General features: G+C 34.5%; 2 protein-coding genes across 2 annotated transcripts in view; one reads left to right on the plus strand and one right to left on the minus strand.

Moving 5' to 3' along the window:
* Window positions 1-6,067, minus strand: part of LOC127856116 (tRNA-dihydrouridine(47) synthase [NAD(P)(+)]-like) — a 26,074-nt gene extending 20,007 nt beyond the window's left edge. Inside the window, exon 1 of the mRNA XM_052392110.1 lies at window positions 5,928-6,067. The gene's annotated coding sequence lies outside the window, so the exon portion shown is untranslated. The remainder of the gene's footprint in view (window positions 1-5,927) is intronic.
* Window positions 6,043-17,328, plus strand: part of LOC127856121 (Bardet-Biedl syndrome 5 protein homolog) — a 22,350-nt gene continuing 11,064 nt past the window's right edge. Inside the window, exons 1-8 of the mRNA XM_052392121.1 lie at window positions 6,043-6,209; window positions 10,903-10,985; window positions 11,219-11,284; window positions 11,996-12,045; window positions 13,020-13,100; window positions 14,738-14,784; window positions 15,957-16,092; window positions 16,820-16,915. Of these exons, the coding sequence (XP_052248081.1) occupies window positions 6,154-6,209; window positions 10,903-10,985; window positions 11,219-11,284; window positions 11,996-12,045; window positions 13,020-13,100; window positions 14,738-14,784; window positions 15,957-16,092; window positions 16,820-16,915 (615 nt within the window). The 5' untranslated portion in view covers window positions 6,043-6,153. The remainder of the gene's footprint in view (window positions 6,210-10,902; window positions 10,986-11,218; window positions 11,285-11,995; window positions 12,046-13,019; window positions 13,101-14,737; window positions 14,785-15,956; window positions 16,093-16,819; window positions 16,916-17,328) is intronic.

Consider the following 17,328-nt stretch of genomic DNA (forward strand, 5'->3'; position numbering starts at 1 on the left):
GTTCCTCCAAGTAAAGGCAAAACCATGTTTATAAATTAGGTCCAACATATGATATAAAATTAACTCAAAGCGACCCGGTGGGTCAATAGCTTTGAGTTGGGTATTTCAACTAAAGACAAGGAAACCACTCTTACACCCAGCTAAGAATATAGCAAACAAGAGATGTGTTTGTCAGAAACACAATGCCTCCTATTGCACCGCTTTGAAGCCATATCTTGGACCTTTCACCTTGAAGGATGGTCTTGACCTTAAGTCGACCTTTCACCACTCAAAATGTGCAGCTCCATGAGATATAAACATGTACACATGCATGCCAAATATCAAGTTGCTATAAATTAATATTGCAAAAGTTATGACCAAGGTTAAGTTTAGTGACAGACACACAGTAACACAGACTCACACATACAATGACAGACAGGCCAAACACAATATACTCCTGATCATTCAATCCAGAAGCATAACAATCTAACTCCAGAAACTCTTATCAGGATTATAATTTGTGTTCTTATCCATTACTTATGCTCGATTGGTTATTGTCAGCTAGGATACTACTTAAATGTACTAAAACATATCCCATGAATTATAACGCTAAATTGGTCATTGTCTGCTTTTTTCCCAAATTAATTATGTTCATATTTATATCAATATTTTTTTAATTGGCATCTATATTTTTGAAAGTCATACTCAAAAAGAGAATGCTGAGGCACGGTTTGTTCAAATATAATTTTGTTTTGTATTCTATAGCCCGATTAACAACATCAAAGTTTGGGTGGAAAACTAGTTGGGTACAGTCTAAATTAGTCTGGTATGTTTAAGTTTATTTTTCGTACCCAGGGTTTATTTTACTTTACTTTAGATTACCCATGGTAAATCTAAGTAGCATGTGTATCTGTCGGTTCGGCCCTGTTAGTATTAATGAATACATAAAAATATTTTAAATGAAAATATTAAAAAACATACCCTTTTCATATGTTAAGCTATAGTTAAAATTAATGTGTTTTGTTGGACATACCAACAAAAACTCAAATTAAATCTGTCATGTTTTGACAAAATACTGGTAAGTCTTAGACCCTGTAGTTAATAATATCTGTATCGCGTACAATGTTGCTCATAATATGGCCGTAATGATTGGTTGCTAAAGTTTGTGACTATGCGCATATGCTGGTTATATAAATACATTCTCAATGAAAATGCAACTCTTGCTCATGTTGTTCCTAAAATATCTTTACATGTTTTTTACAAATAAGCGGCTTATTATAATATTAAAAATTTGATAAACCTACACAAAATGATAAACAAACTCATACAACTATGTGTTACGTAATTAAAAAATTATAGCATCACCCTTGATAAGTCATTACTTAATCTCATAGTATTGGTGCTCCTCATAGTATCTTGACATTAACAAAAAACTCTCAAGAACTTGAAAAAGTGCTGGAAAGTTAAAGTTTTTCAATTTTTAGTTGTAATTTATTTGATGGTTATCCAATACCATGACTATTACCAACAATGATTCTCATGATTTCCAGTGTTCATTGGAAAGTAGGTCATGTTTATTCCAGGGTGATGCTATTATATTTATATTACATAACACAAAATTAATAATGGTTTGTTTATGGATTGATAGTAGCTTAATAATCAAATGTTTTATATACTGCTTATTTTTTAATAAAATGTAACAATATTTTTAGAACAACACGAGCAAGAGTTTCATTTTTCCATTAAGATAATATTTTAAGAAAAAGCGCATGCGCATATAGTAAAAAACCTAAGCAACCAATCAGAAGGGGCCTAAATTATGAGGATCATTGTACATGATACCGATTACTATAGGGAGCTAAGTCTAGCCAGTATTATGTCACACAATTCTGATTTTAAAGCAGTTTTTGTTGTTATGTCCAATGGTACACATTTAAGTATAGATTAACATATAAAACATGTATGTTTTTGTATTTGTTCACTTCTAAAATTATTATGTATTCATTCAGAGGGTCAATTCTACAGATAGACATGCGAGTAAACCTACTTTAAAATGAGACCGGAATCCATGACAATGATCGTTGAATTTTAATATATAAAGATTTAACACATTAGAACTTCCTAAAATTGACAAAATATAAACTGTCCAGCACTTGTTGAGGGTTTTTCATTAAGTCACAATTCAATGTGGAGGGCTGATACGGTTACCATGAGAATTTATAAGGGAAAGTACCCCAGTCTTCACGCTAAATATTTAAGCCCAATAGCCATTCGGGCTAATCACATGGAATTTTGAATAGCCCGAACCCATGTGCAATAGCCCGAAGAGGTCAACGTTAATTTGATGAGTTCGGCCAGGAACACCAAAATAGTTATTAACAATCAGAAAATATACTTCCATTAGTAAAAACAGATGCATGTGATTACAGTAATAAAGGGTATTCTGTTTCTTTTTGAAATGCACCAGATAATTATGCTGTTTGTTGTAACTTTATTATTACACATGTTCTCATTTAATGATTTCATTAATCAGTTTGGCCGGTGTTTGGTTTTATTTATGAATACATCAGCCTATTCAAACAACATATTTTGATCGTATAATTACTAGGGCAATGGCCGGTGAATTTCTGAATTGTCGGCGTCTCTTTGATTGCATCCGGGGGTTCGAGTCTTATCAGGACGCCTTGCAGTTTTATTACAATTAAATAACATGTTATTTGGCGACATGTGGCTTCAGGACAAATGTGTTAGCCCAATCAACCATGTGACAATGTCTGCTTCATTTATTTACTCACGATATTGTGTGAAAAGTATTGTATAACATGTTGTTTGGCGACATGTGGCTTCAGGACAAATGTGTTAGCCCAATCAACCATGTGAAATGTCTGCTTCATTTATTTACTCACGATATTGTGTGAAAAGTATTGTATATTCGTAAACAGATTATAACTAGCAAAGTACAGTACAGCCAACGCGGCACAAACATAATCTGCGGCTACACCACAGCAAGATTATTAGTACGCGGCGGCCGAATTGTGTGTTCACGCAGCGTATCACCGTGGCACTCGGCATCGATCCGCGCAACAACGCCAAGTCTGTATTAACTTCGCGTACTTTCGCGGAGTAAATCCGCCGCATATGTATGCGGCGGATCGAGTGAAAAGATATCCACCTACATGTACATACATGTATGTGTAGCGTAGAAACCAAGATTTACGCTGGTTTCATAATTATACTTTCACATTTTAATAAGCAATATGACACGAAATGCGCTTTAACAAATTATCGTTGAATTAATTACGCGCAACTTTTAATGTTTCATTCGATTATCAAATTATCATTATTAAAATTGTAATCTGAAACACACTTCCGAATTTTAATGCTAATGCGACCTTTGGCAAATTCTAGCGTCAAATAAACAGTGCTAAAATATCCTTTGTTTCATAAAAAGCACGCGAAAATTATGCAGACATGTAGAACGTCGTTTGGAAAGTGTGGGTGTATTTTGTGTTGTATAAATACATGAACATTACGTCAGGCGTAAATCGCGTGTTCATTGGGAAAAAAAACGCCCTGATTAGACGTTATTTCATCATCTCTTTAAATAGTAACAAATGCCAAAATGTATTTGATTCTTAAGGAAATATGGAGAATGTTTGTGTATCGTAAATATTTACCAGCCTTTGCTTTAAAACTGGAATATACATGATTATCGGGTAATTAGTAGCTATATTAACTGAATAATATAAACAAAATAAAACGTGTTTATATAAGCATATTCAAACAATAGTTATAATAAGCTGATAATTAACAAAACAACAAATACATCTTCACCGTCTTGATTATTGATGTGGCTTCAAACTGCTAATTTTCTCAACTTAAATATAATAGCAAAATCAACATGCAATAAATTTATAAATCCACCATATGCTGGAGCCTTGACCACTTGTATGTGCGAAAACATAAATACATGACCTTGTTTATGTGTGAAATACATACACTACGGGCGGGAAACAAACTTAATTGGTCAGACACATTAACTATGCTTACATGTATATGCTAATACAATCCGCGCACAATAAATTTATTATGATTTTAATTATAATTGTAATTGTTCTTTCAAAATTTGTTAACTACATGTTACTTATAATTTTAAAAAGATTTTTTATTTCATGATGCCCATCGACTCGGCATCAAGTCGCGGATCGCGGCATGCCTCGGCAGACAGATGCGTAGCTTCGCGGCGAAATGCGACTTGCCGCAGCATACTGACGCGGCTTCAACAACTGATGCGGCATCGACTCGTTTCGCCTTGCCGCCGCGGATCGCGAAATACGTTTGTTCCGCCTTGGCTGTACTGTAGGTCAGTTAGCAGAATGAGATTACAAAGTAAACGAAAGTATTACAATTATTAATAATAAGTTGAAATAAACGTCTTCTAATACGCAAGAATAATTGATTAAAACATATGGAAATCTAACTGTAATAAGGATCAATTTGTTTTTAACCCAATGCATACAATATCCCTTACAAACTCTTTTATTTTAATTGAAAAATTACTTCGTCCATTTTTCATGTATTATAAATACATTTTCGGAAAACGCTTCTAAAATTAAATACGCTTCTAGATTGGTAATTATTTTAAAACATAAAGTGCCCGATTTGCGCACATCCCGAAACATGATTTACGCATGTTCAGTGTGAACACGGACTCTAGATTACAATATACGCTCTGTGGTTTGAATAACCTCATCTCAATTGGGCGTCAATTGCATCATTACTTTAAATTGCAACATATCCAGATGTTTACCAGGGCTCGAAATTAACACTCGCACAATGCGAGTGAAAAATACCGATTGCGAGTTAAGTTTTAAGCCACTAGAATTTTTTTGCGAGTGAAGAAATAGTGAAAAAAAAGTTATATTGCTAAATGCGCTCGACATTGTGAATGCTTAACCGCAGGTCAATTAATAGAACGTCCGAATACCTATATGCGGAAGCTCGCACCTTGTATGTAGACTGGTATACTTATAGTACATATATGCGGATGGTAGTGGTACAAAGATAATGAAACAGTCGATTATCCACACATGTTCACTATAAAAGACAAAAAAACCTGAACAGTCATGTCGTCGTATCGAAAAATAACTAGTTTCTTTTTGCGCACAGATTGAAATAACAATACGAAATATAAAGCAAAAGTTAACCGTTCAGTTGAGAGAAAAAAACGGTATTTAAGCTGCTCGCAATGTTTTGCTAGTAGAAAGAAAAGTTAAATTCGAGCCCTGTTTACATGACAGTTAAGAAAACTGGTTGCCGCATGTGCTCATGCAATTCTTTAACACTTATAACGTCAGTAGTTTCAGTTTGTTTACAATTTTATGCTGAAATTTTAAATCGACAGGATGGGCTATTTTGTAAGCATTTAGGATCGACCGACCGGCCTGAGAATCGACCCGGGCTTTGGGCTTATAGGCTAATTCGAAGACTGGTACCAGTACCCAATGACCCATCAAGCACTACGTATGTCTTTCATTGTCAGAATTGACATAACTAGTGTTCTTAAGGAGAATAAATATTCCAGCACACAGGTATGACAAGCTCATATCTTTGCAACTCAATAACGTTAAACTCAAAACTTTGTCACTTCGATTTCAATAAGTGTCACACATGCAGTGCCAGATTAGCGACTTGGAAGCACATTAGGCATTTTAACTTTTGGAGCCTCACCCTAGGCCCCTTACATCTACTAGAACGCCGGTGTCCAGTCGATTTTACTCGTTTAAATAAGCCTACCTGTACCAATGCCAAGCAACATAATTACATTTTATTGATGTAAAATAATTGGCTTTGTCAAATAATAAGACTAGGAATTTAGTAGGCACGTAAAAATCTTTCGTCACAGTCTGATTGGGAGCCCATCGCGGGGCTCATAGTCAGTAGCCTACCTTGCCTAATGGGTAATCCTGTAGTGCACCCAAGCCACAATATGTTAATGGAAGTGATGCAAATGTATAACACGTTTTGCAATGATCGCGAAAACCGATGACTGATACGTTGATATATTTTGGCGTTGTAAAAACCGCTGAAATATTTAGGCAGCCATTGTCACTAATGTCAACAAGCAACTGTCAAAACTGTCCAAAAAAACACTCGCATCTTCAGTAGATCATCATGGCAACAGAAGGCCTGTGGGAAGACAGGGATGTCAGATTCGATATAAGTGGAAAGTACGTCTAAGTAACATTACTTAGTCGGTTGCAGAAAGAGTTTTAAAAACGGACTTGCTCCCAGACGGGCCAGAGTTTTGCATTAAATGTTTTAAATTGATAAATGAAAACAATGGAATTAAAGAGCGCCATTATAAAACAAGAATAAAAGTAAAGAAAAAAAAAGTTATGTCCATCTGGGCTCGAACCACTGACCCTTGGATTAAAATTCTAGCACTTAAACTACTCGGCCGTCTATGCTGATAAAATCAGATAGGTATTGTATACTCTATAGAAGCAATGCTCGTAATGTTACAAAATACAACAGACCTCTCCAAATTATTCCATTGTTTTGCATTTGTGATGCATAATAATTTTAATTTTTAAATCATTAAAAGACGCATAAAATGGATATTTTAGAGCATGGTATAAAATAATAATCAAGGCTGCTAGAAATGACCTTATTTGGTAATGTAACGACTCGCCCCCTTAACGACTCGCCCCATAACGACTCGCCCCACTTTTTATAACGACTCGCCCCACATGTATAACGACTCGCCCCACATATATAACGACTCGCCCTATCAAAATAAAATGTTATATTATATATATTATATATGGTAATATAAATGAAATCAATTCATAATATGAATTCGGCATTGTTTGATAACCATCGTTCAGCGGTTTTTTGCCTTATATCTGACCTTAATGACGTCTATTGCAGGCATATTCTGAAAAGTAATAATTTTTATTTTATGATTTTTTTTACATCTTTGTTCAGTGACAATATTATCATAAAGCAAGACTATTGGGTATCGGTACATTTGTCTCATGTCATACTTTCCTTTATATTTATAAAAAGAAGCAAAGGCTAAGATCATATCGACAATTAAAGATTCCCAGGTTAAATTACTCAAGAATTTAGGGATTATCGTTATAAAGAGACCGATGAATTAACAACATAATTGACAGGTACATTACCGCGGGCGGGTGATGACAATCAACAATACATGTGTCATAATCGCGAAAGCGTGAATACCTTGCTTCGTGGTAAAGATATTTTCATATATACGGGTATTGAAAGGTAAGAAAAATGAAAAAAGGTCTTTGCCGAAATTTATTTTTTGCAGAAATTTTACGGACACAATTCATCTGTAAGATAATTTTTTATTTATAATTTTAAAATTACCATTATAATCTTAAATCTACCTATTTATTACCTGTTGATCTGAATACACAACACACGTTTTAAAAATCTTTTTTCATACTATAAAAATGCGTATCAGTCCTTTTGTGTTTTTCACACAAACTTTACTTTAAAATGCTAATCAAATGGCGTTTCTTTTAAATTTTGGTGTGAACAATTAGCGCGGAAAGTTTTCAATGGTTTCAAATAAACATTTAACGCTAATTAAATGGCGGTTCTTTTAATTTGTAGGTGTGAACAATTACCGCGGAAAATTTGCAATGGTTTCAAATAAACAAGAAACCATTTGTGATAAATCAATTAATTCCATATTATTATATCAATGTATTGATATTATTATACACACTGCGTAACTTTCTTTTTTTTATAAGTTGTTGTTGTTGTATATAAGTACATAAGTATCTAATAAACCATCAACACAAAAAAAGTTTTTCTTATATATTTCTCTTTCTATTCATCTGTACTGTTTACATTTAACATAGATGCTAAAAATGTAACAATAAAAATGATGGGACGAGTCGTTATATATTATATACGCAAAAACATAGTTATGTTACTGTGGTAACGCATAATATTAATTGCAAGAGTTGATAAAATTCCAGGTGTAGAAATCTTGAACATATAATGCAGGATGCGATACAGTATTTCAGTTTCTGTTGAAAGTTCCTGAAAAAGGTGAAAGTTAAAGTAAAGCATTTTAACAAATTTCATCAAACTTCTAATTTAACAAATCTTAAGATATTTTTTCAATACCCCACCAGTTTTTCCGACTTAAAACACAATAAAATCAAAATTAAATAAAAATCCTACCATATAAGTAATGATGGGGCGAGTCGTTATCTATGTGGGGCGAGTCGTTATACATGTGGGGCGAGTCGTTATAAAAGTGGGGCGAGTCGTTATAAAAAGTGGGGCGAGTCGTTATGGGGCGAGTCGTTAAGGGGGCGAGTCGTTAGTAAACCCCTTATTTCACTACTGGACTTCTCAAAATGACACCGGCAACCACAGGTCCCTTGGATGGTTGGTTTAAATTAGAATGATATGCTTGGTTCTAGAACAATATTAACAACAAAATAATCTCTGTTCGTATTAAGAATAAGTATTTGGAATCAATATGAACTGGAGTTTTTTTTCAAATTGTTGCTTTCATCATAGAATATTTGTCTTAAAAAGTGTGAACCTAAACCAACCATCCAAAGATCTGGTAGCGGCAGGACCGGCGCCAAAGTATTTGGCACCCTAGGCGAACCTGTCGCACTGCGCCCCCCCCCCTCCACCCACGGCAACTAATTGTTTAAATAATATTAACGTTCACAAATGAATGCTGTGCCGCCTTTTGTTTCAATCGTATTTACAATTAATAGAATAGATACATGTATAATGATATATTATGTAATTTTAAAACTTTATTTAGCATCAGTTCAATGTCTCTAGCAATTTCATGTTCAATTGACAGAGTACCAAGTCCAACAAGTCTTTCTTGTAGCATGGATGTTCGCAGATATGTTTTTATGAGTTTGAGCTTCAAGAAGCTTCACTCACCACTAGCCACAGAAACTGGAAGTGTCAAGAGGATTCACAGTATTGGGGACACTATCTTTTAGATTATTTTTCAATATAAAGTTTAGAACATCCTGTGGCGATGTACACCGTGCAGCTTGTCTTAAAATGGCAATCAGTTTACTGCTTAGATCAACTGCATCAATTTCTTTAGAATCTCCATGTTGCAAAGCTTTCTCAATCTTCATGCAATGTTCCATAACTTCATTGCTAGTTTTTTTTCTGCAAACTGAACCTCATAAAGGAAACCAAACACCGAACTAATTTGTTGCATCAGAGTGAATCTTTCTTGAACTGATTGCATTGCAGTGTCAAGTACAGCAAAGTAAAAGTTTATTTTGAAATTGTCTTTTTGAACATGAATAGGTTTGTTGTCATCTCCTACGTACGCAAGTTGTTTGTTCTTTCTTCTTAAATGGGTTTTACTGATTCGAAAAGTGGTGGTATGTCTAAGTTGACTGCAACTTCAGTTGCACTTACTAGTGTTTTCCCAAGCTTCTGACAAGCTTGATTTATTCAAAACTGCACCCGTAGCCGAGCGTGGCACCCGTTATGTGGTGCTCTTGTTTGTTTCATTGCATTGGCCTAGATAATTAACAAGTGTCACATTGTCTCTTATCTTTCAAAGATGCTCGTCCATAAGTGGGTTAAACAAAGCTAGAAATTCCACAAATTTCAGTAAGTTTTTGTTATCAAAAGTGTTCAGTTTCTCATGTTTTCCACGAAAAGCAAGATTTTGCACACCAAGAACTCTAACCAAAGCAATTAGCCGTTTCACGATATGCTGCCAATACTGATTTTTTGAGATGCAAATGTTCGGCATCAATATTTGTTTTCATGTATCACAGTCGCAGCTTAAGTTGCATGACTGAAAATTTGCTTTTCTCATGCCTTGACACTTTGTTACATTATACTTGATGTAACGGCGGAGGGTCCGAAGGGATACAAAATGTTTTAATATAATGTTAGCTAGTGCGAAAACAGCTTCACTCTACTAAAAAAAATATTAAATCCATTGATTAACAAAGGGCGGCATTTTTTTATTTATCTTTTTTATGTTTCTCATAATGCCGAAAAGCCACCCCATTATTTGCCGCCCTAGGCGGCTTTAAAATGCAGCCGCTGTCTGAGGTTGAAGTTGTTTGTAGATTTGCGTCTTGTTTAAGTGTCACCATAAAAATAGATTTAACTTAAAAACTAGAGATCTCAAGCATATGGACAAGAATACAATTCAAATTTAACCCCACAGGGAGTCATATCTCATGAACTTCTGATTTAAAGGCAATAACTGTCTAATTGTTGTAATAAACATTATTAAAGTTGTTGTGTCTTGCATAAATCTGACTTCAATAGTCATTTGATGTGAATTTTTTGTACTGTCATTTGAAGTCAAGAGACCTCAAGCTTTTTGTCATTATGTGAATATTCTTTTTACAAATCAAGGGCTGAACGGAAAACTGTCGTATCTCCTTCTTTATTTAATATGAGTTACAACAGTCTTCCGTTCACACCTCGAAAAGTGCTTAACAGTAGAACGTTCTTACTATATATAGATACCTAGGGTTCAGTTACCTTGTTTGAATAGTTGTAGCTGTAAGTTCTTAGCGACTAGTGTGGCCACTGAACTGCCAAGGGAGCATAAATGAATTTACAGAAGAATGTAAATAGAAAAACCTGTACCTGAATATTACTGTTTGATGAATAGAGCATAGAGAAATTTGATTAAGAAATTGATAAACAAAATCTATTTGCTGAAATTCTAATGGGGAGATTGGGTTATGTTTATTGCTCCAAATTGTTTGTATGTGTCTGTCATGTATTTAGTTAACAGCAGTTTTATTTCTTGGTATGGTTTGTATAAAATTCTCGCTCACGTTTTTTATTATTTTGTCCTTCTCAGCAAATAATGTTTTATAACTGTTTGAAATGTTTCCTTTTCCTCTGCAGTCAGATGAAGATGAGACCTGGTGAAAAGTTGATAGACAAAATGGATGCTGTTGAAGACACCAAGGGAAATAATGGAGAAAGAGGTACTTATTTATACTTCATTATGCGTATTATGTCCTCTTGAGTGTGTTGTTTTGCAATCGTTACATGGCTTGATCACTATGTTTATAGGTCTACAAACCAGATCCAGCAATGTCAAACTTCAGCTTATTATAACTTATGGTATAGCATTTGTGATGAGCCTTGAATAAATACTGCTATAACATTGTACAATTCTGTTCTTATTATATCACATAACATTTCTTGAACACTATAGGGCGGCTGGTTGTGACCAATCTTCGCCTGATCTGGCATTCACTGTCCATGCCAAGAGTAAATCTATGTAAGTTTTTCTATTCTTTTGCTTCCTTTATTTTAACAAATATAATGTTTTGACATTTAAAAGCATCGTCCTTTTATTTATTTATTTTGTGTACTATTGATTTAGACAGGGTCCAGCAGGAAATTTGTTGTAGATTATTTTCAGTCGGTAGTTATACCAGGTGTAGTATTACAGAAGCATCTTAAGTTAAATTTTATTCTTATCCTTAAATAGGGAAATTTTCTTAAGTGTTTCACTTTATATTGCAATAGATTGGCATCAAGATATACATTTAAATAACATCATTTTGCCAATGTTATTTTAGGAATGCTAAAAAAAACATGTGTTTCTTATTAAATAAAGAAATATAAAGCATTCTAATTTTGAACTTAAATGAAATTATTTAAGAAATGACTTAAGATGTTTCTGGAATACCACCACTGGTTATTTTACCAGATTATTGTAAGCACTTAAGCATTCAGTTTTATGGTTATATGAAAGAAGTAATATCAGTAAATGTAATTGGTGTGATAAAAGAAAAAACAAAAGTACTTCTGTGTAATTATATTTGAGCTTTAACATATTCAGATTCTTGTGTCTTAATCAAAAGGCTGATAACTTTGTTTTAATTTTTGTTAATATTTGTGTCATTTTGATGGTTATATACAAATGTGATGTTTATTTCATATTTATAATAGCCCTGTTGTTTATGATGATCTTTGTATATTTCAGCTATAGGATTCAATTGTGTTGTAAACACAACCATCAAGACTGCTCAGTCGGTAAGCGCGTTAGTTGTACATCTAACACCAAATGAGTCGCGTTCTGAGAAAACTGGGCTGTATGCTTGTGCGTAAAGTGTCATCCCAGATTAACCTGTGCAGTTCACACAGGCTAATCAGGGACAACACTTTCCGCTTTTATGATACTTTTCGTTTAAAGAAAGTCTCTTCATAGCAAAAATTTAGTTTAGGCGTAAAGTGTCGTTCCTAATTAGCCTGTGCGGACTGCACAGGCTAATCTGGGACAACACTTTACGCACATGCATTATGCCCACTTTTCTCAGAACACGACTCAATTGGACTAGTGAATTATTTTCCAGCTTGTCTGGACTAAATTTTCTGGCTATCTTTTATATTAAGCACTGGAAAGGCAAATAAATGTATATAAATATGTATTACAATAAAATGAAACCGCAAAAAAGCAGAAATACAAAAGAGAACACTAAATTCTGACAATTTAAGCTTAAAATTGATTGTTTTACTATAAATGTATGTGTAATGATACACTTATTAGTAAACACCCCACATGGAGGCAGTAGATAGAATGCACTCTGTCGATTTTCTATTTAAAATGTTATAAGTGTGTGAAGCGTAATACTACACATTTCTTAAGTGCTTAAGTTAAAGCTTGTAATATGTTATCACCATGAAGTCAGAAAATACTGGAAGTACACTGATGATGTTCAAGGCCATTTTTTTCGTGCTCCATGACTTACATTTGTCTAAATTATTTGCCTTGAATTCAGGCATGGGCATGGCAGTGGCATAAAATGTTATAAGATGGGTTATCATTTTCAAGCATTAAATTCAAGCTTCCCGTAAAGGGAAGATGTCCAAGATGTTTTTTTCCTAGTGATTCACACACTCATGATTTTTTATTTGCACTTGAGCACAACGGACTAAGTGGTGGATGAGTATTTTTCATGCTTGTGACAAAGTTCTAGTTAATAAAACCACTGTGTTTTTTCAATTAGAAACTGCGGGGTACAACAGAAGCTCTGTATGTGCTGACAAAGTGCAATAACACAAGGTTCGAGTTCATCTTCACCAACCTGGTATGTGGATTATTTTGACCCAAGTTTTCTGTAGTGAAGGCAAGTATATTAATTGTTTTTTACCATGATACCTGCAGCAGTACTATAAACAGATAAATATTCATTGAGTTCAACATGATTCTCTTTTATATTGCCATCACCCCGAAAAGACTTAAGTTGTGTGACTGGAGATAGTGCACGATACCAAAGAATCCATTTTCTTAAGACTATTCTGTATCTTAAAGTGCCTGTTGTCAAGCACATAGTTTTTCTACAAAAGGGAATACAGATAGGTTAAATAGTTACAGTAGAACCCCTCTAAACCGTCCACCCTCGGGACAGAGAGGAAATTCCGGTTTAGAGAGGATTCCGGTTTAGAAGGAAAGTCAATTACATAGCCTAATGTGGAAAAAAACACTTTCAGCAAATTTTCATAGTTTATTTATATATTACATTCATTCATATTGCATCACATAAGAAAATCACGTCGCTTAATCTGTTGATTCGAACGCAATATTAGTCACAACATAGATCAAACAGTGCACCATAAAAAACAAACAATTTTATACATGCATGCATGTGTAAGTTGAATTTAGTTCCTTTTCATACTGAAAAACATGTACGCCGACTTTTTTTTCGCACGATATCCCCGATTGTCGACCTTCCTACCCGATATTTCTTTGACCCCGTCTTGAGTGTAGGTTTTGGCAACATCTCTGACTCTTTTATCAGTTTGATTTTGTCTTCTAGACACAATTCCACGGGCCATCGCTTAGAAGGAGGTTCGGACATTTTTAGTCTTAGTTATCTTTATTACCAATTTGAAAATCTAAATGAATATCTAAATGCAACTGCTTCAAGAACTCTGCAAATCACCATTTTATATGACACTAAATTAGCAGTTATAATAAACAACACCAAATTAAATACCATAAAGATTATTAAAATTTATCACGGCTCCTATATCAAAAACAAAACACACTAAAGAACTCTATGTTTGTTATCAGTAATTATAATCAGTATTATCACATCTATTGAGCGATATCACCATCACAGGACAAGTATCTTATAATTGTTTTGCGATTTTTACAGTCTGCACATTCTTCGACCACCTTTATTAATTTCACGCATCTTTAATCCGCTATTCAAAACTTTTTGACACTAGGTCTGAGGTGCAATAAACCAGCCCTGAGCCGTTTAGAGAGTTACAATTACGTTTTTAATTACCCAATATTGATACAAAGAATGACCGGTATTCGGAATTGAGGGGATTCCGGTCTTGAGGAGATATTTTACACATGGTTTTATAGGGAAAAAAATGGGACCAGACAATTTTTCTGGTTTAGAGAGTATTCCGGTATAGAGAGGATCCCGTTTAGAGGGTTTCCACTGTATTATTGTTTTAAATAAATTCAATATATTTCAATCAGAATATGTCTTGATATGTGACGCATTCTGAGAAAACTGAGCATAATGCATGTGCGTAAAGTGTAGTCCCAGATTAGCCTGTGCAGTCTGCACAGGCTAATCAGGGACGACACTTTCCGCTTTTATGGTATTTTTCGTTTAAAGGAAGTCCCTTCTTACCGAAAATCTTGCCATGCATTATGCCCAGTTTTCTCAAAATGCAACACATATTGTGCTTTACTTACTTGCAGATTCCAGGCTCCCCCCGGCTTTTTACTACAGTAATTTCAGTGCACAGGTTGGTTATATCAGTAATACGCGTTATTATCAGTAATATGCGTTATTATGGGATATTTATTACTTGTATTAAACCACTGTATGGAATTAACAGATGCAAAACAACTTATTTACTAAATAATAAAACTGTCAGGCTGGTAATATCAGTAACATTTTTTATGATGGGATGTTGATGAACAGTATTAAAACATGTGTTTAATTTTGAGGATGTGAAACAAAATATTTTCAAAATAATACAGTTTGTCATTTAAGGGACACGTTTCATATAACATCAACACCTCTTGCAACAAAGGTTAGATTCTTACATGAATGTTATATTTGAGCACTCTCAACACACCCATACCACCTTGACCTACACACCCATACCACCTTGACTTACACACCCATACCACCTTGACCTACACACCCATACCACCTTGACCTTTATATTGACCTAGTTTTGAACAAATGCAGACGGTTCAAATTATTGGTTAAGCCAAATGACCTGTTTAATAATTGGTGGTATTGACCTTATATGAAACATGTCCCTTTAATGCCAAACTGTATTACGGTATTTTGATCAATACTGCTTACATCAAGCTTTGATGCGTGGACATTACCCTTTTTATGTCCCCCACCACTATAGTGGGGGACATATTGTTTTTGCCCTGTCTGTTGGTTGGTTGGTTTGCGCTAACTTTAACATTTTGCAATAACTTTTGCTATATTGAAGATACTTCATATTTGGCATGCATGTGTATCTCATGGAGCTGCACATTTTGAGGGGTGAAAGGTCAAGGTCATCCTTCAAGGTCAAAGGTCAAAAATACTAAGTCAAAGCGGCGCAAAAGGGGACATAATGTTTCTGACAAACGCATTTCTTGTTACTTTCTGAACATATCCACATCACCTCACCTTATTTTGACTTTGACCTTGACCTACTTTTGGAATAATTCAGACGGTTCAAATTCTTGCTTAGCCCAAATTGATGCTTAGCCCAAATTGATGCTTTTCATCTAACATTAATAGCGCAAGCTACAAGTATGTCTCCTAATGTTTTCTGCAGAGCTTAATTTTATGAGACTTTGATGTTGTATTGGTAACTTAAATTGAGATTACTAATTCACAAAAAGAATCTTGGACTATTACTGATATGTAATACAGTATTAATATGTACGCTAATGTTTTCTTTAGGGCCTATGAGACGTCCAAGCTTTATCGAGACCTGAAGCTGCGAGGTCCTCTTATTCAGAACAAGAATCTCCGACTGTTGCCACAGGAACAGGTGTACGACAAAGTGGGCGGGGTCTGGAACCTCTCAAGTGACCAGGTTACACTCTACCATATTAAGTATGATGTATAAAATGTGAAGCCATGTAGAGTTAGTGCTTGATCTTTCCCAAGAAATCTTTACAACAATCAGGGAACTATTACCAGCTATTTTTGTCAGTGCTCCTTGGTGTTTCTTGTGTGTATAATTTTAAAGTGAAATATTTGATTATATTCATTTTTGAAACATATTATTCTCAATTATTCACCAAAAATTATCAGAGTTTTTATAGATGAATATCTAATCAATAATAATAGATTGATGTAAAAAGGGACATGTCCATGATTTAAAGAACTTGTCTAGAATTCATTAATGCAAATGTGTTTTGTATTTTAATATTTCTAATGTTTTATGCAAATGCCAATCAGGAGAGAATATATTTGATTTGACACTTGAGTTGAATGTGAAACTAATTTTTTCATGTAAGTAAGTCCACACAGGATTTTAATGCTCTGCATAACCCTTTACCACACAGAAACGCACTTTGACGCATTTGAAGTCCTTTAGAAAATCAAATTTAATTTAAGTCTTTTGTCTTTTCTTAATATATTCAAGTTGTAAAGGCTTTATTTTCAACCCTATGATACTGATGAGTAGCAAAGAGCATAAAACCTGAACAGACTGGGAGTTACTTGCAGGCTGTTCTGGCTTTATGCTGTTTGCACATTTTCACTTTGCTTCTGAGTGGGAAAGGGTTAAATAATAAATAAGTTTCATCTTGTTGTAGGGTAACCTGGGCACATTTTTCATCACCAATGTCCGCCTTGTTTGGCATGCAAACATCAATGAATCATTCAATGTTAGCATCCCATACCTACAGATGGTGAGTACATATTTCATTGAAAGTAACTCCCTTTGAAGCGCATGTATTAAGCTCTGTTTTCCCAGATTGTGGTGCATTTCATGCAATTGATTGATAAGACAAGCTTTGATTGACACCGTGTTAACCCTTTGCATGCTGGGAAATTTGTCGTCCGCTAAAATGTTGTCTGCTGAATTTCTAAAATTAGCATTTTCTTTGATTTTTTTCAAAAAATACTATCAGAATAGCAAACAGTTTGGATCCTGATTAGACGCTACGTTCTGTGGCGTCTCATCTGGATCCAAACTGTTTGCAAAGTCCTTCAAAATTCGGTTCACGCACTGAAAGGGTTAAGTCACCTAGAAAGCCTGGACTTCATTATTAGACAGATATGTTGAGTAATAACAATTGTTAACTGCGTAAACGGTGTTTGT

The sequence above is a fragment of the Dreissena polymorpha genome, chromosome 13, assembly GCF_020536995.1.
Source record: "Dreissena polymorpha isolate Duluth1 chromosome 13, UMN_Dpol_1.0, whole genome shotgun sequence".
In the NCBI taxonomy this organism is placed as follows: Eukaryota; Metazoa; Mollusca; class Bivalvia; order Myida; family Dreissenidae; genus Dreissena; species Dreissena polymorpha.